The 25,376-nt window shown below is 40.8% G+C and overlaps 2 protein-coding genes across 4 annotated transcripts in view; both read right to left on the reverse strand.

The window, feature by feature from the left end:
* Window positions 1-1,047: 1,047 nt before the first annotated feature.
* On the reverse strand, window positions 1,048-12,664 carry serpine2 (serpin peptidase inhibitor, clade E (nexin, plasminogen activator inhibitor type 1), member 2). The gene is made up of 9 exons (XM_057327229.1): window positions 12,551-12,664; window positions 10,862-11,142; window positions 10,517-10,744; window positions 7,570-7,767; window positions 6,200-6,398; window positions 5,602-5,699; window positions 2,091-2,177; window positions 1,620-1,703; window positions 1,048-1,503 (listed from the first exon to the last, which is right to left on the reverse strand). The coding sequence occupies exons 2-9, from the start codon at window positions 11,115-11,117 to the stop codon at window positions 1,466-1,468; spliced, it is 1,188 nt and encodes a 395-aa protein (XP_057183212.1). The 5' UTR covers window positions 11,118-11,142; window positions 12,551-12,664; the 3' UTR covers window positions 1,048-1,465.
* Window positions 12,665-18,111: 5,447 nt separating this feature from the next.
* prss16 (serine protease 16) overlaps window positions 18,112-25,376 on the reverse strand; it is a 27,374-nt gene continuing 20,109 nt past the window's right edge. For all 3 annotated transcript variants that reach the window (XM_057327222.1, XM_057327225.1, XM_057327224.1), the window contains 4 exons: window positions 19,268-19,469; window positions 18,884-18,974; window positions 18,595-18,794; window positions 18,112-18,509 (listed from right to left, as the gene is read on the reverse strand). In XM_057327222.1, coding sequence (XP_057183205.1) covers window positions 18,400-18,509; window positions 18,595-18,794; window positions 18,884-18,974; window positions 19,268-19,469 — 603 coding nt within the window. In that variant the 3' untranslated portion in view covers window positions 18,112-18,399. The remainder of the gene's footprint in view (window positions 18,510-18,594; window positions 18,795-18,883; window positions 18,975-19,267; window positions 19,470-25,376) is intronic.

Below are 25,376 nucleotides of genomic sequence, written 5' to 3' on the forward strand. Positions count from 1 at the left end.
CGAGAGCACGGTTTTGTAAACTGAGGGAACGAATTACGAAACTGTGGCCACGGATTTGCGGGTCTTGTTTTTTTTTCTCCGAGGGGTGACCAGACGGGCTCTGTACTTTTGCGCTCGTCAACGTTACAGTGTTCGAGCTAACCAATCAGATGAAAGAAGGTGGGCTTTATTGATTTCAGAGGCGCCACTTGCAAAGCTCGCTTGGTAAGGTGCAATTAAAAGTGGCTAAAGTTTAATTTTTGAAAACTATTTAACGATCTATGGAACTATGCAAAGTGCTTAACATTTGTCAAGTTTTGTTGTTTTGAAGTGAAAATGTATCAGTGTCGTTTTTTATATAATGTAGTACTAGGGCCTATTTCGTCAATTTGAGGAGACAAGAATTGTAGGTAAATTCACATTTTTTTAAAGAAAATAATTCATAAAACTCAAAGTGGTAGAGAATCATACTCGGACGTACACTAACACAGTGAACCATGTGGCTTTGACTCAGGTGTGCATCATCAGGTAATCAAAGAATTGTTTTTAAGATAATTAAAATAATATGTGTTTGACCAATCTTGCAGAATGTATTCATATGTTTCCTTTAGCACATGTATGACTAGATTATTACATAACCTTTACCTAAATGTGAAAAAGTGTATTACAAACAGAGGGTTTATTTTTTTGAGATCCTAACATTTGCATATAAATCAGTTGAGCTTTTGTTGACTTTCTTTACAGGCTCTGGGATGAGACAGAGAAGAGACTGACAGAAAAAGAGACATGAAGAAGTAAGAACAAGAGCAGGTAAGATCACCGACATGTTTTTAAAGCGGAGCTCATTCACTTTCTGCCAAACAAGTTAAAACGCTTAATTCTTGGTATTACTAGTACCAACTGCTATGACTACACCGAGCAAACACTAAATTCCTTGCTTTCAAGGTTTCGTTTTTGTTGACATGACATTTTTTATCTATCAGACATAAATTCTAAATACAACACAACAATTGAGGCATACTGTATATAAAGTAATTTTGAACAAATGAAGAAAGTCACAAGGTTTACCCCTTTTAAGTACCATATTTAATAAAATGTAACTTAATGATGTAAAACATAGAATTCATATGAAATTAACTACAACTAACAAATTAACTGACATTTTATTAAGGACAGTTTAATACGAATAATAAAAATCGCAATGCGAACAACAATTTAGTTTAGTTTTTAGTCACAAATTTTGAATGTTTTGCATTTGACACAAGTTATGAACTATGTATAAAACCTTATAAAAACCCAATAGTATAAAGATATCAGCAGTCAAATACATGCTGTTGTCTAATGAAACCAAACCAAACGTGAAAACGAAGCGTTAAAAACACTTAAAAGACAACGAGAGATCTGTGGGTACAGAAGATGCAGTCCAAGACAAGAGTTTATATATTTGTGTGTGTTGATGTGTGTTCAAATATTTTAGATTTTTGCCTCAAGGTTTGTTGATCTGGCCAGCAAACAGAACAGTGCCTAAAAAGAAAATGAGACAATATTTAGCGTTCATTTCACACTTCTACTGTATCTTTGTACAAAAACCATTGTGTCCATTAGCTTGCCCGTTTAGCTTTAGAGGTCTGTGTGTTTACCTGTGGAGTTATGTCTGATGAGGAACAGGAATGGTCTGTCCACGCTCACCCATGGAGGAGAAGATCGGGCATGCAAGATAGCAGCTTGAAAGACAGAGAGATAAGAAAAGAGTAAACACACATATTTTAGGGTCATGAGCACAGCTGTAGAGTCTTCCTAAATGAAATTCTCTTAACCTTTGACCTCAAACAACAGATCATATTGTTTTATTTGCCCTGATGAAAGACTTATTTACCCATGCAAACCTTTGGTTGCTAGGGTATTGTTATGTGGCTGCTGGGGTGTTCTGGATGGTTGTTAAGACCCTCAAGCCTCTATTTGGTTCCTAGACGTCTCAGGTTCCTTCTTTAACGTTAGTCTATTTTTAGTCTATATTTTAACATATAATCCGATTACACAAAGATATCGTTCATGTGCATGAGCTCATCCTTGGAGAGGAAAACAGAAGTTTAATACTTTGAGTAACTTACTTGTTGTGGCAGAAGCTTTAGTTCCATCTTCATTTACTTCTATCTTGGCTTTCTGCAGGGCTTTAGACACATAGATAGGATCTGAACCTGACACAAACACATACACAAGGTCTTATCACTTACTCTTTAACCACTGAAACACACTGCATGCTTGCAAACATATATTTTTAATGACAGATTAAATTAATTGTGACCCTGCCTATGAAAACCAGGCAAAAGTCTCGAGCATCAAAGTTTGATTTCAATCATTAGTTTCTCAACTCTCAACTCAACTTTATTTATATAGCGCTTTTACAATTTTCATTGTTACAAAGCAGCTGTACATGAGACACATTGACTACAAGCAAAACAATCAAAGTTGTACCTGCAAAAACAAGAAAAGGTTGAAAACACAGAAGACAGACACACCCACACACAAAACACTCCACACACACAACACGCACACACACCAACACACAGAGACACAGAGACACACACACACACACACACACGTACGTACACAGACAAGTACGCACACACACACACGCTCAGTGAGAGCACACATTTAGGATAAAGGAGAGAGAAGCACAGGTCAAATATAGCAGATAATAAATTCCTATATGCAATATTAATTAAGTAAAACTTTAAGATTCTAAAGCAGCCCCCCCGGTCAGGCAGATAGTGCAAAAACAGTATGCAAACGGTGGCGAGGAACCCAAAACTCTAATCGAGAAAAAAAACCTCAGGAGAACCCAGGCCCAACCAGGGGATTCCAGTTCCCCTCTGGCAAAAGCTGCTGCCTCTGCACAAGCTCCAGAGAACTTGCACAACAAGGCTAAATAAAATAAATAAACTTAATAATAAAATAAATTATAGTTTAAGATTATCATTAATAATCTAATAGCATTTGAAATTTTGTGGTGAAGACATGTCAAGAGACCGCGTCCTTCTTTATCCAGCTCTATCATCTCAGCTCTTGTCAGGTCCCCACTTCCCATTCTCCGCTCTACCATCAGGTCAGGCCATGAACTGCATCCTGCTCGCTGTGGTAACCTTGGAACAATGAGACAAGACTGGCTGAGAGTAGAGTACTGTTCTGTACTCTTTGATGCAACAAGTACATCAGTTGTGTTTTTGGTTCCGGTTGATCTAACTAATGCAGCCTAAACCCTCTGAAGATTTATATTATGGAAGAGTAGTGTATGCAAGATTAAAAAGATGCGTCTTTAGTCTAGATTTAAACTGACAGAGTGTGTCTGCCTCCCGGACAGTGCAGGGAAGACTATTCCAAAGTTTAGGCGCTAGATAGGAAAAGGATCTACCACCTGCACTTGATTTTGAAATTCTAGGTATTACCAACTGACAGGACGCCTGAGAGCGTAATGCACGTGAAGGACTGTAATACAAAAGGAGTTCATTCAAGTACTGAGGAGCTAAACCATGTAAGGCTTTATAGGTAATAAGCAAGATTTTAAAGTTAACGCGATGCTTTATAGGTAACCAGTGCAAGGTTGACAGAACCGGGCTAATATGTTCATACTTTTTTGTACGTGTAAGAACTCGAGCTGCCGCGTTTTGGACCAATTGGAGTTTTTGTAATAAGCCTGCAGGGCAACCACCTAACAGTGCATTACAGTAATCTAGTCTTGATGTCATGAATGCATGAATTAACTTCTCTGCATCTGAGATTGACAGCATATGACGTAGTTTAGATATATTCTTAAGATGGAAAAACGCAATTTTACAGGTGTTGGCGACGTGGCTCTCAAATGACAGATTACTATCGAATAGAACGCCAAGATTCTTTGCTGACGACGAGGGTTTTATGGAACATCCGTCAATAGTTAAACAGTATTCTTGGTTGTTACTTATAGCAGTTTTCGGTCCAATAAGTAACACTTCCGTTTTGTCCGAGTTCAGTAATAAAAAGTTGTTACTCATCCAGTTTTTTATATCGACTATGCATTCCATTATTCGATGGAACTGCTGTGTTTCATGAGGCTTCGAGGAAATATAAAGTTGAGTATCATCAGCATAACAGTGAAAGCTAACTCCGTGTCGCTTTATTATATCTCCTAGAGGTAGCATGTATAATGCGAAGAGCAGAGGCCCTAAGACTGAGCCCTGTGGTACACCGTACTGGACTTGCGATTTGCGTGACACCTCATTGTTTATTGCTACAAATTGAAAACGGTCGGATAAATAAGATTTAAACCATTTCAAAGCTATTCCCTTAATGCCGACATAATTTTCGAGTCTATGTAGGAGTGTGCTGTGGTCAATGGTATCGAATGCAGCACTAAGGTCTAGCAGCACCAATAACGAGATACAACCTCGGTCAGACGCCAATAGCAGATCATTTGTAACTCTGATCAAAGCAGTCTCTGTACTGTGACATGCTCTAAATCCAGACTGGAATTCTTCATTGATGTCATTCCTTTGGAGGAAGGAGCATAATTGAGTTGAAACTACTTTTTCCAGAATTTTAGATATGAAAGGTAGATTCGATATAGGCCTGTAGTTCCTTAGTTCTCTAGGGTCGAGTTGGGGTTTTTTGACAAGGGGCCTTATAACAGCCACCTTATATGCTTTAGGCACATGTCCTAATGTTTCACTGTGATTTCAATTTTTGACATGTTCTTAGTCAATATTAAAGTTAAAAACGATTATATCACAATATGTTCTTTACATTAGGGTGATTTTATGTAGAAAACAATAAATCACAAAAAAAGACTTTAGCTGGGTTTTCACAGGCAGGGTTACGTGTGTTGTGCTTTCTGCATGCTCTTTATCCTTTAGGTAGGATTAGTGTGCTAAAATACATGTGTGATTTGTCATTGTGCACGCTTCTAGGCAAATATTACCCACAATCTTTTGTGCTAATAAAAAACAGTAGCATAATGGACAGTGATGTCATTACATCTGATCACCACCAGAAGGCTCTATCTGTATCTGTATGTTGGATTTGTATTGGTTAGTGTTTAACCTTAAACCACATTGAATGCCTAATCTGCTTTAATACCTCACCAGTTCTATACATTAACATTTGTTGTTGCAGGAGCTAACATGATAACAATATTTCAAAAGAGTAGTTCACCTTCAAAATGAAAATTCTGTCATCATTTACATGCCCTCTTGTCATTTCAAACCTATATGACTTTCTTTCTTCCGCAGAAAACAAAAGAAGATATTTTGAAGAATACAGGTTTGAAATGACAAGAAGTCGAGTAAATGATGACAGGATTTTCGTTTTTGAAGGTGAACTGCTCCTTAAAATAATACATTTACAGCATTTATTTATCTGACATACTGTATGTATAAACATAACACACAGTAATGCATTATGAGTATGTTGTTCAGTGATGAGATCTGATTACAGATCGGCCTTGATTTAGAGTCTCTGGATGGTAATTCATATTTTCACACTCCGCTGTGAGATGTGATGTTCACGCTCTTGCATTTCACAGTCAATAACCATCATGTCATTCCTTGTGCTGCGTGCTGTAGTGCATGACTGACAGCTGTCACTCACTCATATGTCCGAAATCAGCTTTGGCCTCATTGAACAGATCTTTGATTCCCATCGCCGTAAGAGGAGCCTCCAAATCCACTTCTGCCTCAGCTGTGAACCTAAAATAACAAAGAGAGAGAGAGATAAGTGGTGCTTGAATGTGCAAATCTTTGCTCCATGGTACTAACACGTGGTGGGTTGTTGCAGGGGATTGCTATGTGGCTGTCAGGACATTCTAGGATTGGTGAAAACAGCCCATCAACAATTCTTAAAAATATTCGGGTCTTTGGATAAAGCCAGGACTTTCTTCAGTTGGAATTTGGCTTCATGGTTTACTTGTCTAACAGGAATGTGGACATAACGACATGTAATGACTTTTCCTAATGACTTAACAATTCACATGATGAATTCACATTCATCTCCAATGCACTAAAATTCAGGTTTGTTTAAATCCGTAACACTACATCTGTATGAGCACACATCATTAATAAGTCCACAAAATAATGTATCTAACAAACATTTTAACAATGCAAAGTCAGAGAGAAATGAAATTAATGACGAATTAATTTAAGTGAATATTTATGGTCGTTTTGACTACAGATGTTTGGCCATGTCTCACTTTGGCATCAAGAAGCGCATTCTCCTCTGGGCCAGCAGTTTGGGCCAGCTTTGGACGGTTGCCGTGGAAATATGTGGCAAGATGGCAGACAGGGGCATGGTGTCTTCTGATGGCACTGCAATGAACATACTCATGCTGTTGCCATGATAGGGCAGTTCAATCACTGTATACTTCACACCGCCTGGAGTGCTCGCTTGACCTGGAGAGAGAGAAAATTATAGCACAGTCAGTTCTGCCGTCCCAGCCTTAGATATACCGCAAATTATTTTTTTAAAAGCTGTAATTTTATTGTTCAGCTTTACGCAGTTTCTGGAAGTCAGCGTGCACAGACTTTTATAAGCCTGCTGAGTTTACAGGTTCCCAGAGTGCTACAATTAACTTTTTGGAAAAAGAACGTCACAGAGTGTTTGAAAAGTTCAGGACATCAAATATTTAAAAGAAATTCATGAGTTTATGAGAAACGTATCCAGTAAACAAGTGATCATTAAAACCACTGGTCTTGCTTTAGGATCCAGATTTTAAATTGGATATTGAGTGGGAACCCAACATTGTTCCAGGACCCGTGACAAGGGGAGAGAGGGGGCCAACCCATAAATCTGACCTGAGGCCGGATTCAATAATTAAAGGGATAGTTCACCCAAAAATGAAAATTATGTCATCATTTACTCACCTTCGAGTTGTTCCAAATCTGTATACATTCTTTGTTCTGATGAACACAGAGAAAGATATTTGGACGAATGCTTATGGCCAGACAGATCTTGTCCCCCATTGACTCCCATAGTAGGAAAAGATACTTTATCATTTTTTTGTTCTGTTCAACACAAAAGACATTTTGAAGAATGTAGGACAGCAAACAGTTCTGGGGCACTTTTGTCTACCATTGCATTTTTCCCTACTATGGTAGTCAATGGGGGGCAAGCTCTGTCTGGTTATAAGCATTCTTCCAAATATCTTTCTCTGTGTTCCTCTGAACAAAGAAATTTATACAGATTTGGAACAAATCGAAGATGAGTAAATGATGACAGAATTTTCATTTTTGGGTGAAGTAATCCCTTTAACATTTAGTTTGGTTTTTGGGATCGTATCCCAATCATCCTGTGAACTTAATTACTGCACACACTCATGCTGTCTATAAAATGTTTTATTATTTTTTCATCTTTCTATCTAAATTCAATTAATAAGCATTTTACACCGTTTCAGTCATGTCAGCAAGCTTGTGAGGAACTGTTCCCAACAGTTAAAATCTAGTCACATTTTTATAGTATTCCTGTCTCTGGAAAACAACTCCACACATACCCAGACAATGACAAGAATCTTGGGTAAAGAAAAACTGTTTCATAACTGCTGTCTGTCTGCTGATAACATCTTACCTATGTTGAATACAGAGAGCTGAGACATCATGGGTACTTTGTATGATTTTCCGTCCGCTGTGGTGAAGCTTCTGAGTTTAGTGTTTTGGGCCTGGAATCGTGACTTCCACAGGCCTTTAAAGTAAATGGAGTTTACCGCCACTAACCGGGTCAGAGTTGGATCCAACATATCTGGCTGAACAAGACTGGGAATATGGCCTGATCAAAACAGCGAAGAATATGCTTGAATTATTATTAAATGTATTCATATAATGAGTAATATTAAAAAGAGTAAGAAAACCAAGCATAAGTTCAGAAATAAAATAGTATACAGGTGCTGGTCATATTATTAGAATATCATCAAAAAGTTGATTTATTTCACTAATTCCATTCAAAAAGTGAAACTTGTATATTATATTCATTCATTACACACAGACTGATATATTTCAAATGTTTATTTGACAGTTGACAGTTGTCCAACTGTCAAGTTGTCCAACTTGACAGTTGTCCAAAAGACGACCATTGACACTTTGCACAAGGAGGGCAAGACACAAAAGGTCATTGCAAAAGAGGCTGGCTGTTCACAGAGCTCTGTGTCCAAGCACATTAATAGAGCGGCGAAGGGAAGGAAAAGATGTGGTAGAAAAAAGTGTACAAGCAATAGGGATAAGGATTGTGAAAGAAAACCCATTCAAAAATGTGGGGGAGATTCACAAAGAGTGGACTGCAGCTGGAGTCAGTGCTTCAAGAACCACTACGCACAGACGTATGCAAGACATGGGTTTCAGCTGTCGCATTCCTTGTGTCAAGCCACTCTTGAACAACAGACAGCGTCAGAAGCATCTCGCCTGGGCTAAAGACAAAAAGGACTGGACTGCTGCTGAGTGGTCCAAAGTTATGTTCTCTGATGAAAGTAAATTTTGCATTTCCTTTGGAAATCAGGGTCCCAGAGTCTGGAGGAAGAGAGGAGAGGCACAGAATTCACGTTGCTTGAGGTCCAGTGTAAAGTTTCCACAGTCAGTGATGGTTTGGGGTGCCATGTCATCTGCTGGTGTTGGTCCACTGTGTTTTCTGAGGTCCAAGGTCAACGCAGCCGTATACCAGGAAGTTTTAGAGCACTTCATGCTTCCTGCTGCTGACCAACTTTATGGAGATGCAGATTTCATTTTCCAACAGGACTTGGCACCTGCACACAGTGCCAAAGCTACCAGTACCTGGTTTAAGGACCATGGTATCCCTGTTCTTAATTGGCCAGCAAACTCGCCTGACCTTAACCCCATAGAAAATCTATGGGGTATTGTGAAGAGGAAGATGCGATATGCCAGACCCAACAATGCAGAAGAGCTGAAGGCCACTATCAGAGCAACCTGGGCTCTCATAACACCTGAGCAGTGCCACAGACTGATCGACTCCATGCCACGCCGCATTGCTGCAGTAATTCAGGCAAAAGGAGCCCCAACTAAGTATTGAGTGCTGTACATGCTCATACTTTTCATGTTCATACTTTTCAGTTGGCCAAGATTTCTACAAATCCTTTCTTTGTATTGGTCTTAAGTAATATTCTAATTTTCTGAGATACTGAATTTGGGATTTTCATTAGTTGTCAGTTATAATCATCAAAATTAAAAGAAATAAACATTTGAAATATATCAGTCTGTGTGTAATGAATGAATATAATATACACGTTTCACTTTTTGAATGGAATTAGTGAAATAAATCAACTTTTTGATGATATTCTAATTATATGACCAGCACCTGTATATGATGACATGTCATCATCAATGGAAGTCAAGGCAGGGTTTTATATTTTTAAACTGAAATTGCATAAAAAATTTACAAAACGAACCAAATAAAAATAATTGATAATTGGTTCAAGTTGAATTATAGACCACTTCGCAAGATGTAAACACTGGTCAAGAAGCACTTTCAGTTACATTTTGATTTATTTTTAAATCTAACATATTGTATATAATTAAATCTTAAAGATATTTGCTAAACATTTTTATTCGGTTATAAATGTTCTCAACTCAACTTTATTTATATAGCGCTTTTCACAATTTTCATTGTTACAAAGCAGCTGTACATAAGACATATTGACTATAAGCAAACCAATTAAAGTTGTACCTGCAAAAACAAGAAAAAGGTGAAAACAAAGACGACAGACATACCCACATACAAAACACTCCACACACACAATATGCACACGTACTAACACACAGACACACACACACGGACGCGCATGCACGCACACACACACGTACACAGACAAGTACGCGCACGCACACACACACGCACAGTGAGAGCACACATTTAAGGTAAAGGAGAGAGAAGCACAGGTCAAATATAACAGACTATAAATTTCTATATGCAATATTAATTCAGTAAAACTTTAAAATTCTAAAGCAGCCCCCCCGGCCAGGCAGATGCAAAACACTATGCAAACGGTGGCGAGGAACCAAAAGTCTAATCGAGAAAAAAAAACTCAGGAGAACCCAGGCCCAACCAGGGGATTCCAGTTCCCCTCTGGCAAAAGCTGCTGCCTCTGCACAAGCTCCAGAGAGCTTGCACAAGGCTAAATAAAATAAATAAACTTACTAATAAGGTAAATTATAGTTTAAGATTATCATTAATAATATAATAGCATTTGAAATTTTGTGGTGAAGATGTGTCAGGTGACCGCGTCCTTCTTTATCCAGCTCTTGTCAGGTCTCCGCTCTACCATCAGGTCAGGCCATGAACATAAATGTTCTGTTGGTTGGATTTTGTTCAAACATTTGTGTAGAGTTAAAAAACTGAAACAGGACGTTGCAGATTTTTAGGGATAGTTCACCAAATATTAAAATAGTGTCATTTGTTTACCAAGCTTCATCATGGTTGGAACAGCAGGAGGATGAGTAAATGACAATAATTGAATTTTTGTAGAACTATACCTTTAATTTCATAAGTTTAATAACTTTTAGAACTGTACCTTTGGTTTTGTTCTTCCCCCATTCATTAATGGCGTCCGCAGCCTTCTGCGGATCGCTGTAGTCAAGGTTTTGACTCTCACACATGAAGTTCTCTCTGTTGGCTGTCAGAAAATCTTCATGTATGCTGAAACCGTCTTTGGGGAACAGCGCGTTGGCAATAGTCACGATATCAGCGTTGGATTTAGTCGTCAGGGATTTATGGAGTTTTCGCAACATCTTGTACGGACCTAAGAGAAAGACAAACATTCATGAACTAATTTATTTTCTTTTGAACGCTTTGAAAGTAATTTTCCTACAGCTAAGCACTGAAGACCAAAACAGAAGTAAAAGACACAACCACGCACCCGTCTTCTTGTATTTGAGACCCATGAGTAATTGGAGACGAGTGTCCCCATGAGCCCCTTGGAGCAGCATGCCCAGAACAGAGGCCACGCCGTGAGGGGACAGGACCACATTCTCCTGAGGTTTATTCTGGACCACACGCAAAAACACCTGCAGGCCCAGATCAGAACCTCTCTCTCCATATGACTGAGACTGAGACACAACACTGCTTATACAACACACCATCAACAACACACACACACGCAGAACGACACACATCGTGAAGAACACACAGGCGATTCACCTGAAGGAGAAAGAGAAACACAGTTAAGAGAAACTACAGTTATTTTTGCAAACTCAACAAAACCATAAGTTGTAATAGCACTTTTATCTTAACTCATCTCAAGCAAACAAGACGAAACAAAAGAGATCTAACTCTAAAATGTAATTGGATGAGCTGTATTCGCAGTAATGTACCGTCCAGACCCTTCACTAAACACATTGCACAACATTTACAGAGACCACCACGCAGATACTTGTTTACATGGACCTCTTAACCAAAAAACATCACAGTCATACCTCCAATAAACCAAAGTTTTTCTTTACTAGATCTAATCAGTATTCTCCTGAGGAAAACGGGTTTCCATGAGTCTTTTCAGACCACGTTTGTGCAAACATTTCTCTTTGAAGAGCAGCTTCAAGAAATACAAATTTGCACAGTCCGGCTGTATCCTGGATTCACTCACACACACTCCTGTGCTATTGTGTTTCCCATTACAGCCATGCAGCTCAGGAATTTATGTGATTAAATGGAGAGAGAGAGAGAGAGAGAGAGAGAGAGAGAGAGAGAGAGAGAGAGAGAGGAGAGAGAGAGAGAGAGAGAGAGAGAGAGAGAGAGAGAGAGAGAGAGAGAGAGAGAGTAGTGCTGGTAAACCCTACATTGTATCCCCATTAAGATAGTAATACCAGTCAGTTTTGGGAAAACATCTTATAAAGCAAACTAAATCATGTTTATTTATAAAAGCGGAAAAAATGCAGTCTTTGCTTAGAAGATATATTATATACAACACTCACAGCAACATCATTTTGTATGCAAACTCCTTTTAGTAATCAAGTGTGTGTGAATACTAAAGACATCCCATAAGAAATTATCTCTGGTTAAGATTTAAAAAAATGACCGAGATAATATACATTATACGTTATATTTAAACACCGTATAACACATATTACTGTACTGACAACATACAAACTGTTATAGCCTGCATTCTTTCGCCTGGCTGTGACGTCATTCTTCACACTTTGATGCGTTAAATATAATACATGAATCCATGTTACATACGTTTTCACCAGTATGCTATAACTCATTGGGGCATAGGACAGTTAAAGATCTGATGTTAGTATTATGACAGGACAGTTAGTACAGTCCGAGTGCACTATAAACAGAAAGAGTAACACGTTATTGTCCATGATGAGCGCACTAAACTTAGCATCTGTGTTTAATTATAAACGTCTGCGCTCGAGCGGGTGTTTGTAACCGTTACGACAGCAAGTCATCTAAACACATGCATCCATACATAAACAGTACTGTTATATCTATCAAATTAACACACAGTGAAGACTAGCGGTTCATCCGGCTGTACACAAGTCCTGCTACAAACTACGTACAAAACGCACATCTATACATTACACGCTCCAGTAACCTAGTAACGCACCTGGAAACCTTTAGGAACTCGGGTAAGAGTGCTCGTGTCTTCCAGTGAGCGTCCGTGTTCATGTGTTCATGTAGGCGCGCCACCGTTTATTTCTGTCGGTCCGCAGTGATAGACTCCGCCCACTCATAAATGCAAACTCTACTACCGTAAGCGATATTGAATATTTATTAGATGACACTGACGTGTCTCTGTGTTACGATTCGTTTACCCGGCGAGTGACAGACGCCTAATACTCCCTTTCAGCCAATCAGACAGCAGCACTGAAAGAGCGTCATTTTATATCTTTAATATTAATGAGCTGAGCGTTTACTATGCTGGGAGTGGCATATATCTGTGTAAACTGGAAACGGCACCGACGCGAAATGACGAGGATGTTTTAGTGTTGCGTATAAATTATACATATTAACAATGCTTAAGAGCTCTTATGCAACATAATAATACTTTTTTGATAATAATTAACCACGGAATAACGGTATTTTTTATGCACGATACCATTATAGTTACATAAACTGTATGGGTTGATTAGAGTACAATTACATTTACATTACATTTAGTCATTTAGCAGACGCTTTTATCCAAAGCGACTTAAGCCGAGCTGACACTATGGGACTGTGAGACAACTTGAATTGCTATGGCGCTTACACTACACAACAAAGTTCCTTCATCTGTAGTCGTCTTGTCATAGCTGCGTGCATACTACACAACACACCGCTGACGAGGTGCACACACCACAAAACATTCGGTGAAGAGGCGGTCCCGACCATCAGCGAAAATACGTTTAATACGCCCTTTTCACAATGACGTCACTTAACTTCCGCCTTTTTGCAAAGCAGTGTATCATAACATCCGTCTTGCAACAAACAAGAAGAAGAAGCAGAAGAAGAACTTCCGTTTTGCCGTCGCGCTGGAATTTAACAACAGTGAGAAAAAAACTGACAGAACACATATTCAAGTACTTATCCTAGCACCTTCGCTAATACAAAAAGAAAACAAAACACTTACCTTCATAATCAAACAGGTACTGTTCAACGAAGAATTTGTATCCTTTCCCTAGCTTTGAGCTTGTCCTTAGCGAAAATTTGTCTGCAAGACGTTGTACATCATCTAGACGTATTTGTGGCAGATGTGCAAGCCACTTGGTAAACTCCATTTTGAGGCGCTAGCGTAAGTAACTTCTTCTTCTTGAGTTTTACTGGCGGTTGGCAAATCATCTTATAGGTGCATTACCGCCACCTTATGAACTGGAGTGCTAGCGGAAGTAATGATACACTGCTTCGCGGCAGAACGGAAGATGCGTGACGTCATGTGAAAAGGGCGTATTTCATCTTCTTTCCTCTGTTTATATCATCTGCACTGTGATTGGCTGGATTAGTTCGACCTGGTCGTTCAATCGCGCACACATACAACGAGATCACTAGGCGATAATAGGGCTTGTTTGAGATGCACCTTGCCTCGCCTGAAAAGAAGACGAGAGTAGGCGAGTAGGCGGCTGCAGTAAGGGGAGGAGTGAAAAGAGCGCAGGCAAGACGGACACTTAGAACCTCCGAAGTTTCCAGTTTACCCCCCCCAAAAAATACATTTCAAAATTGTATGTGATATTTATCCTTCTGGGGAGTTCCTATATTGTGTAAATTCTGTAACTCTTTCCATAAAACAGACCCTATTTTTTCAGAGCATATTTTTCTTTAATTCCTGTGCAAAGTGCAATAATTGTGGTTAAATTAGTAAAATGTTGTGAATTTAACATGTCGTTTATAAAAAATGTAATATGGAATGGTGAAAAAGGTCAAACTTTTTTTATATTAATAACTTACTTTTGTTAGCTAAGAATTTAATTCCCAAATGTATTTTTTTATATTTAAGAATTATTTGGGACAATATTTAAAAATGCTGTCAAAAGCAAATAATAAAAAGCTGGAGTTTTGTTAGACTTATTCGATAATATAAATTATATTTCTTGTTTTGAATTTATTAATATGGATGGATTGAACATTTTTCTTTTTTTCTTTCTTTTTTGTCTTTGTTGTTTTGTTTGTATTATCTTTTATTATTTTTTCTCGTCTGTTTTTGAATGTATACTGTATACCATCTTGTTTTGTAGTGTTTTTGTTATACTTTAATAAAAAAGCGCTTTTTATCGCAGATGAAATCTATGCAATTGAATTGCCACTGCTTTTACATCAAGGTGGTTATGAGGACTATATATTTCACATAGATCTCAAAACCTAGGTTACTTCAGTTAATGGACTTATTAATGGAACGCTTAAGAAAAAAGATATCAGCTGACATTCTCGCCCAATGAGCATTTAAGCTGTGTCGTCAGCAAGTTGTTTCCCATCGTGCTTTTCATCAGCGCAGTTGGTGGAGAGCAACTGCGCCAGACTGAAGAATCCGATACAGCCGCCTGGCCATCGCGAGTTTTTTTGACACACGTCAGCATGACATCAGAGCAAGGCGGACGTAACTCAGACACATTTCTTACCGGCATGCATCTCGCGCTGATCACCTGTGATTGGTTCTGCGCAGAATTTGGCCATCTCAAACTAGCCTAATATCAAACAGGTTTGAAAATATTGTAGCGTCTGGGATAGCTCGAGACAGGTACAGATCACGTTGCACACCTGCTTATACTTAACGAGCACCGATTTGGTCGCGATCTGAAGGTTTTGTCGCAGACCTTGGAAATCTGTCCGCTACACCAAAATCCAGCCAAAAGTCACGTAGTGTGAGCTTGCCATTAGAGAGTTCAGGGAGCAATAAGTGATTAGAGGTCTGCAACCCGAGCCCGACGGGGCCCGAAAAACTCGCGGGCTTCGGGTCGGGTTAATGTTTAATGAATAGCCTCGGGTTCGGGTTTGTAACTAAAAAAATAAATAGGCGTGTGCTTGCGTGTTTGCTGCGTTGTGACCACAAAAAAACACGAGAGAAAACACACTTTTCGCATAAACTGTTCTGCGCACGTGCTTCCGCTCTTGTCCTCGTTGTCACAACACAGCAGGTGATGGTAAGATGAGTGCGATAAAGCAAAATATTAGCGATGGGAAACGTATTACAGTTACAAATGATGCAGGGAAAGCTGCACTCTGGGAGAATTATGATCTTGTCATTACTGTCAAGACTGGCCCGTAGTATCCTCAGCATCCCTGCAAGTAACGATAGCAGCAGCAGCGAGAGGAACTTCAGTGCAGCTGGGCTAACTTTTAAACAGAGGAGGACAGCGCATAAACCAACAGTACCAGAAGGTTCAAAAATGATTTTTGACTTTTACACCTGTTCACCCACAGCAAAGTTTCGTTATTGGTAATTCTGTGCTATTTCTTATTTTTTCATATGTGTTCACTGCTGAGGGGGCCGCCGTGCCTTGATGAAACTGTGTTTGCCTACATGTAGCTAATTGTTTAATTATCATCGCAAGCAATCATAAAATGCAGCACATTTCAACAAAGCTTGCTGTTAAACGCACTTCGGGTTCGAGCTTAAAATGTAATTGTAATGGTCGGGTTAAACAATCTCGGGTACGGGCCGGGTTCGGGCTTTCGTTTAAAGCCCGTGCAGACCTCTATAAGCGATATGTCATACAGGAGCAATAATACAATAGGTGCTAATACAAAGTTACTAATTTCAACAAAAGCTAGACCACTACCTGTTGAGAGAAAGAGAGGGGGTTTTTTTCTTCTCATTTGTCTGTCAAGTATTCACAGAAGAGATGGGTTTTAAGTAGTTTGTTTAATGTTGTGAGAGATGTGGTTGACCGGACCGAGTTAGGAAGAATGTTCCACCAGGAAGGAGAATGAGCGGGAAAGCGATTTACTGCCCTTATGAGAAGGCAATACAAGACACCGCTCATTTGCTGAACGCAGGGATCTTGATGTGGTGTAGGAGTGTAGGAGGGTGCGAAAGTATGCCAGTGCAGATCTAGTAATAGTCCGGTAGGCAAGCATTAGTGACTTACATTTACATTTATGCATTTGGCAGACGCTTTTATCCAAAGCGCCTTACAGTGCATTTAGTCTATACATGTCTTTTTTTTTGTCAGTGTGTGTTCCCTGGGATCGAACCCACAACCATTGACTTGAATCTGATACGGGCTTCAACCGGTAGCCAGTGGAGGGAGATGAAAAGGGGCGTCACATGAGCCCTTTTGGGCTGTTGGAAGATGAGACGTGCTGCTGCGTTCTGAACCAGCTGGAGCGGTTTGATAGCCTTTGCAGGAAGACCAGCAAGGAGAGCATTGCAGTAGTCCAACCTTGAGATTACCAGGGCCTGGACAAGGAGTTGTGCCGCATGCTCAGTGAGATAGGGTCTAACCTTTCTAATGTTGAATAAGGCATATCGGCATGACCGTTTTGTCTTTGCAATGTGATCATTGAAGGACAGCTGTTCATCGAATATGACTCCGAGGTTCCTGGCTGTTTTGGAAGGAGTGATTGTGGTATTACCAAATTGGATGGTGAGATCGTGTTGCACCGTGGGGTGTGCCGGAAACATGAGTAGTTCTGTCTTGGCAGGGTTCAGCTGGAGGTGATGCTCTTTCATCCAAGCTGAGATGTCTTCTAGGCAGGCTGTAATGCGAGCTGCTACAGTGGTATCGTCTGGGTGAAAGATAGATCTGAGTGTCGTCAGCATAATAGTGATACGAGAAGCCGTGTGCCCGTATGATGGGTCCCACGGATGTCGTGTAGATGGAAAAAAGCAGAGGTTCGAGCACCAATCCCTGAGGGATGTGGTGCTCATGTGGTGAGCAGTGAGCCCCTCCATGACACCCTGAAGGATCTGCCGGAGAGGTAGGATTTGAACAGGACGATTATATAGTAATTATTCAATACGCATGCTATTATTATCTGATACAATCACTGTTAATGGTACCACCATAATGCTTTTTAGATGTGCTTTTTTACAAAACACGGCTCTCTTTACAAAGTATATAGGGTAAAACTTATATGTTAGTATAGGGGTCTGAGGGAGTTTTCTGAGTGCATTGTAGATTTTTTTATAACAACACAGACTTGTATAATAAAGAAGAGATACTTTCTCTCCATGTGCACTTTGGGTTCTGTGTCATGATAGTTGTTTTGAAAGTAAACACAGAGGTCCAGTCATCATCTCAGAACCCTGCGGTGTGTGTGAAGAGAGATACACATGGATTTAAATATCACAATACAGCTGCAAGTTTACGTCATCACAGAAAATCTCAAAGTAGTAATTTTCCAAGAATAAACAAACAATCAGCCATCAAACGCACACAGAAGTAGGTTTTCCATGATATTAAGACATCACTTCAGGCTGTTCAATCTTGTGATGGATTAAAAACACAATTATGCTTGGTCGGCATCTAATCTTACATTTTCCTTCCAAAATACTATTATAGTACAAAACAAAGTAATTGTTTCTGGTCTTTTTTTGTAAAAACGTAACATTTTTTGTAACGCAGTAACTTAAGAGTACATTATTTTTTGTTGATGTCATCTAAGATGGTGAAAAATTGAATAATGCTAACTTATAGGCAAATGTTCATTTATTGCTTTCAAACGCACACATTTAGACAAACGATCACATTCTCAAACTCTTAAAATCAGCTTTATTGAGAAATTTCTGTTTCAAAATATACAAAGTAGATTCAAGGAAAAACATTCATTTACACTTTTATAAACATATATTACATAGAAACTGATAATGAAATCAAGACTTGTCACATTGTCCCAAAACAGATTTCAAAAGAAAGAAAATTCCTTTGCATTGCATTAATACACATCCGAGTCAGAGGAAAAAGATACCTGATTGGTCATTACATATAACATGATGTGGCAGTCATCAAAGCTATTTATCTGATTGGCTGCGTTGATTGTCCATCACTCCGCCAGCCACTTTTGGAGCAGGAGGAAGATGTGGTCCCGTGCCAGACCCAGCTGAGGAAGGTCTTCTGTTCGGGCTGGGTACATGTTAGCACAATGAGCCGTTCCTAAGACAACAAAAAAAAACTCAAAAAAGAGAAACATAATATTTTTAACAGTGTGAAAGAGGTAATACAAAGTTTGACCTCTGACCTTTGATGAAGACTGCAGGAAGGTCATCCGTGATGTCCTTAGTCACCCCGAGAGCATGCCAGGGATCAATTGAACCATTGGGGAAAACAATCCGTGTGGTTCTGATGTCATATCCTCCATATTCCTCATTGGTCTGCTGAACTATGTCATCCAATGAGGTGCTCAGATTGTATATGTCAGCACACTGCTGCAGGTAATATCTAAAGTAAGAGACAGAGGTGAAGATACAGCAGAGCGTGCGTAGAAAAGATGATTTAAAAACTTTACATGACACATTTCACACACTCACTGTAAGGGGAATCCGCTGAAGGGCTGGTTTGGTGAATCTGTGCTTTGATAAAATCCAAATTCAGTGCAAGTCTGATACACCCACTGCCGCCCTAAACATACAAACATAAATTCATTTTTTTACTTTTAAGATTACTAGGACACTCCTAGGTTTTGTGATTCCATTTTGTTCTCTTGTTTTTGGGGTAAAGTATGACAGAGATTTCTTCATAACATCCACTTAATAAAAATACATATACCAGGCATCTCATGAACAGATGAGAGGTGAAGAGAGGAAAATATAAAACACAAATGGGTGGAAATGAGAATGAGACACCCAGAAACGCACTTCTCAATACAGCTCTAAAATGAAAAGCAAGACTGTATGTAAACAAGAAACACACACCTCCTTCAGCCCCTGGGCCACTCCAGCTGGTGTTACTCATATCCTGAATGTAGTTTTTGTACTGGACGTCAGTGCAAGACTCAGAGAACGTCTTCTGCATCAGACGGTCCAGCGCCGCGTAACGTTCGTATGGGTCACCCAGAGATGAATCTAACATCATACCACACAACACTTTAATGGTGATGTTAGTGCCCCCAGCACCCTGAAACACACAAACACACACGTCTAAATGAAGGTACATTGGAGATGAGTTTATATTTTAAAGCTATGGTGTAAAAGAAAAATGTTTAACATTTTCAAAATAAAAAAGTGAATCATTTTAATGTTTAAAGGGGATGTGCAATGGAGTGTCGTGCATTCTGACTTCTTTACAATGTTAAACGTGCTGTCTTCTCATGCTTGACATGGTCAACTTGTCAAAAAACGAGTTGGACGTATGACAGTATTTCATTGCTCGATCAGGGGCGGACTTACCATTAGGCAAAGGTAGGCAAAGCCTGGGGCCCCGAGCTACCAGGGGCCTCCAAAAGGAAGGGGTAGACTTAACCAATAAAGCGCGATTTTTACTTCTGCGTAGGACCTATGGCGTAGCCTACGTACGTAGACGACGCTGTCGTGAACATTTATGGTTCTGCGTTGAGAGTATGCATCAATTCAATACTGCAATTACACCGCCGAAACGCTAGTTGGCTCTTTGTGTTTTCACAGGTTTGCTCTTCTTCGCCGATGTTTTGTGTGTATGCTAGTGTTTGCAAACGACAATGGAAGCTGATCGCATCTTAATGGAGTTGGAGCTGATCGAAACAGAAAAATGTGTAATCCGTTATATTATTAACCTTACTTTCATGTTAGAAGTTAAACAGATGTTATATTAAACTTAGTCTTGTCCACATTTTGGATTTTTATGTGTGTTCATTTAGATATTGTTGAAAAAAAGTATACTCTTCAAAGGGGTGTACTCATTTACGCAGAGCACTGTATATACATAGATGTCAAAACTGTGTATTGAAATGATACCCTGATAGAATATCATATTTTGTCATGGACAACTCACCCTATTAATTGTTTAGTTAAAAATGAAACTAAATGCAACCAAGATCTGGAAGTGTCACAATTTTGTTCTTTATTTGCAAAAGAGTCAAAGAACAGAATATGTAAAAGTGCAAACTATGTATAGATGAGTATACAATGCAATATTAACACAAATATAAAACTTTCAAAAAACTAGTAACAATAAAAGGTAAAACAAAAAATAAAACTATAAAGCCAATAAAGTGCAAAAGATCATGCACAGTGTTTATAAAGTGTGAAGTTCTTCATGTCTTTTGCTGACACTCTTCCAAACCGACATTTAGAGAAGCGGACGAGAGCCGTGGGGCAGGAAGGCGGGGCCGGTGGCGTGAGTGATAATGAGTATCAGCTGTACGCGCACCGGTCCCGCATGCCTCACGGGGAGCTAGGGAGCATAAGAGGACGAGCGACGGGACTGCCGAGAGAGAGGACCGGGCCCGGAAATGTTAAGTTTTATTTATGTTTGTGTGGCCGGCAGTCGACCGTGAGGTGGCTGCCGGCCTTTTACTTCCGTGTTATTGTTTGTTTTAACATTTAACAATCTTTAATAAAATACAAACCCGATTCCAAAAAAGTTGGGACACTGTACAAATTGTGAATAAAAACAGAATGCAATGATGTGGAAGTTTCAAATTTCAATATTTTATTCAGAATACAACATAGATGACATATCAAATGTTTAAACTGAGAGAATGTATCATTTTAAGGGAAAAATAAGTTGATTTTAAATTTCATGGCATCAACACATCTCAAAAAAGTTGGGACAAGGCCATGTTTACCACTGTGTGGCATCCCCTCTTCTTTTTATAACAGTCTGCAAACGTCTGGGGACTGAGGAGACAAGTTGCTCAAGTTTAGGAATAGGAATGTTGTCCCATTCTTGTCTAATACAGGCTTCTAGTTGCTCGACTGTCTTAGGTCTTCTTTGTCGCATCTTCCTCTTTATGATGCGCCAAATGTTTTCTATGGGTGAAAGATCTGGACTGCAGGCTGGCCATTTCAGTACCCGGATCCTTCTTCTACGCAGCCATGATGTTGTAATTGATGCAGTATGTGGTCTGGCATTGTCATGTTGGAAAATGCAAGGTCTTCCCTGAAAGAGACGACGTCTGGATGGGAGCATATGTTGTTCTAGAACTTGGATATACCTTTCAGCATTGATGGTGCCTTTCCAGATGTGTAAGCTGCCCATGCCACACGCACTCATGCAACCCCATACCATCAGAGATGCAGGCTTCTGAACTGAGCGCTGATAACAACTTGGGTTGTCCTTGTCCTCTTTAGTCCGGATGACATGGCGTCCCAGTTTTCCAAAAAGAACTTCAAATTTTGATTCGTCTGACCACAGAACAGTTTTCCACTTTGCCACAGTCCATTTTAAATGAGCCTTGGCCCAGAGAAAACGCCTGCGCTTCTGGATCATGTTTAGATATGGCTTCTTTTTTGACCTATAGAGTTTTAGCCGGCAACGGCGAATGGCACGGTGGATTGTGTTCACCGACAATGTTTTCTGGAAGTATTCCTGAGCCCATGTTGTGATTTCCATTACAGTAGCATTCCTGTATGTGATGCAGTGCCGTCTAAGGGCCCGAAGATCACGGGCATCCAGTATGGTTTTCCGGCCTTGACCCTTACGCACAGAGATTGTTCCAGATTCTCTGAATCTTTGGATGATATTATGCACTGTAGATGATGATAACTTCAAACTCTTTGCAATTTTTCTCTGAGAAACTCCTTTCTGATATTGCTCCACTATTTTTCGCCGCAGCATTGGGGGAATTGGTGATCCTCTGCCCATCTTGACTTCTGAGAGACACTGCCACTCTGAGAGGCTCTTTTTATACCCAATCATGTTGCCAATTGACCTAATAAGTTGCAAATTGGTCCTCCAGCTGTTCCTTATATGTACATTTAACTTTTCCGGCCTCTTATTGCTACCTGTCCCAACTTTTTTGGAATGTGTAGCTCTCATGAAATCCAAAATGAGCCAATATTTGGCATGACATTTCAAAATGTCTCACTTTCAACATTTGATATGTTATCTATATTCTATTGTGAATAAAATATAAGTTTATGAAATTCGTAAATTATTGCATTCCTTTTTTATTCACAATTTGTACAGTGTCCCAACTTTTTTGGAATCGGGTTTGTAAATAAACAGCAAATAACAGGCCGGCAGCCCCTCACGGATGACTGCCGGCCACACAAACATAAACCAACTTAAACAAAACTCAACTCATGTCCGGGCCCGGTCCTCTCTCACCGTATTCTCCTGCCGTTCGTCCTTTTATGCTTCCGCTCCTCCGTGAGAGATACGAGGCCGGAATGACGCCCAGCTGACACTCATTATCAATCGCGTCCCGGCCTCGCTTCTTCCTCCCACGGCTCTCGTCACGCCTCCCTCGTCACATACCCCCAATCGCCCCTCACAGGCCGGGGGGCACCCACGAGACTGTGCTTACTCCCCCCCGGGGGGCCAGTCTCAATGGCCCCAGCGCCTGGGGGTATGGACAGACGAGAGAACGGAGACGGAAGCACCAGGAACGACAGGGGCGAGAGAGGGGAGAGAGGAAACAGAAAAAAAAAAATTTTGGTCCAGTTCCCCGACACGCTGGCGCTTGGTCCTCAGCCAGCCGAGAGGCTCTTCCTCGCGGTGCCATGCGGTAATACTGGACGCCCGGTGGACAGCTCGCGCCTCCTCCGCCCCCTGGCGGCCGGCGATGGCTCTTCCGGCTGAGGGCAGCCAATAGCGAGTCCCCCGCTTCCTGCTCCTCCCTTCCCGGCGGACGGCAGCAGGCTCCGGCCCACAGCAAGCGGGGCTGACTCCTCCGCTCCCTCCCGGACCACCCCACCTCGACCCAGGGGCGCGGCAGCGAGGCCCTAGTGTCCTGGCGGCCGGCGGTGGCTCCTCCAACTGCGGGTGGCAGCCACCCCACCTCGACCCAGGCACACGGCAGCAAGCTCCTCGTCCCATCCGGGCACACGCTCCAGCACCACCGCCTTGGGCAGCCGTTGGCGGACATCCCTCGTCCGCGCTGCCCGACTCCGCAGCACCGCGTACCCCTCGCGGCAAGGGCTCTTCGACAGCATGTCCCTCCTTCCTCCCGGGTTTCGGCACCACTGTAACAAAGTTCAATGTAGGGAAGGAAGGAGGCGGGAACCGGCGAACATTTAACAATCTTTAATCAAAATAAATAAACAGCAAATAACAGGCAAACATAAACCAACTTAAACAAAACTCAACTCATGTCCGGGCCCGGTCCTCTCTCCTCGGCAGTCCCGTCGCTCGTCCTCTTATGCTCCCTAGCTCCCCGTGAGGCATGCGGGACCGGTGCGCGTACAGCTGACACTCATTATCACTCTCGCCACCGGCCCCGCCTTCCTGCCCCACGGCTCTCGTCCCGCCTTCCTCGCTACACCGACGTTAGAGGAAATCTCTCTCCAAGAATTCGCCACCATCTGACAGTCTTTATACACTGCGTTCCAAATTATTATGCAAATTGGATTTAAGTGTCGTAAACATTTAATTTTATATTGTTCAATTAAACTTATGGTTGGTATTGTGTCTCAGTGCTCTTTGGATCACTGAAATCAATCTCAGACACCTGTGATAAGTAGTTTGCCAGGTGAGCCCAATTAAAGGAAAACTACTTAAGAAGGACGTTCCACATTATTAAGCAGGCCACAGGTTTCAAGCAATATGGGAAAGAAAAAGGATCTGTCTGCTGCCGAAAAGCGTCAAATAGTGCAATGTCTTGGACAAAGTATGAAAACATTAGATATTTCACGAAAACTTAAGCGAGATCATCGTACTGTGAAGAGATTTGTGGCTGATTCAGAGCACAGAAGGGTTCGTGCAGATAAAGGCAGAATGAGGAAGGTTTCTTCCAGACAAATTCATCGGATTAAGAGAGCAGCTGCAAAAATGCCATTGCAAAGCAGCAAACAGGTATTTGAAGCTGCTGGTGCCTCGGGAGTCCCGAAAACCTCAAGGTGTAGGATCCTCCAGATGCTTGCAGTTGTGCATAAACCTACTATTCGGCCACCCCTAACCAATGCTCACAAGCAGAAACGGTTGCAGTGGGCCCACACATACATGAAGACTAATTTTCAAACAGTCTTGTTTACTGATGAGTGCCGTGCAACCCTGGATGGTCCAGATGGATGGAGTAGTGGATGGTTGGTGGATGGCCACCATGTCCCAACAAGGCTGCGACGTCAGCAAGGAGGTGGCGGAGTCATGTTTTGGGCTGGAATCATGGGGAGACAGCTGGTGGGCCCCTTTAGGGTCCCTGAAGGTGTGAAAATGAACTCTGCAAGGTATGTAGAGTTTCTGACTGAGCACTTTCTTCCATGGTACAAAAAGAAGAACCATGCCTTCCGTAGCAAAATCATCTTCATGCATGACAATGCACCATCTCATGCTGCAAAGAATACCTCTGTGTCATTGGCTGCTATGGGCATAAAAGGAGAGAAACTCATGGTGTGGCCACCATCCTCCCCTGACCTCAACCCTATTGAGAACCTTTGGAGCATCCTCAAGCGAAAGATCTATGATGGTGGGAGGCAGTTAGCATCAAAACAGCAGCTCTGGGAGGCTATTCTGACATCCTGCAAAGAAATTCAATCAGAAACTATCCAAAAACTCACAAGTTCAATGGATGCAAGAATTGTGAAGGTGATATCAAAGAAGGGGTCCTATGTTAACATGTAACTTGCCCTGTTAGGATGTTTTTGATTGAAATAGCTTTTGATTTCAGTAAATATGACCTCCTAATGCTGCAAATTCAACAAATGACCATTTTCAGTTTTTTACAACCTATGAAATGTTTTCAAACTCTGTTGTGCATAATAATTTGGAACAGTGCATTTTGAGTTTTTCATTTTTTAAATAAATACTGTTGTCAGTGGGAGGTTTGTTCAATAAAATTCCAAATGTACCCTAACTGTTGATTACTTGAAAATTATACTGACTGTCATTTGCATCGACAAATTAGGAAAACCAGAGAAAGATATCATTTGCATAATAATTTGGAAC

Source organism: Triplophysa rosa, unplaced genomic scaffold (genome assembly GCF_024868665.1).
Source record: "Triplophysa rosa unplaced genomic scaffold, Trosa_1v2 scaffold18_ERROPOS2012085, whole genome shotgun sequence".
NCBI classification, from domain to species: Eukaryota; Metazoa; Chordata; class Actinopteri; order Cypriniformes; family Nemacheilidae; genus Triplophysa; species Triplophysa rosa.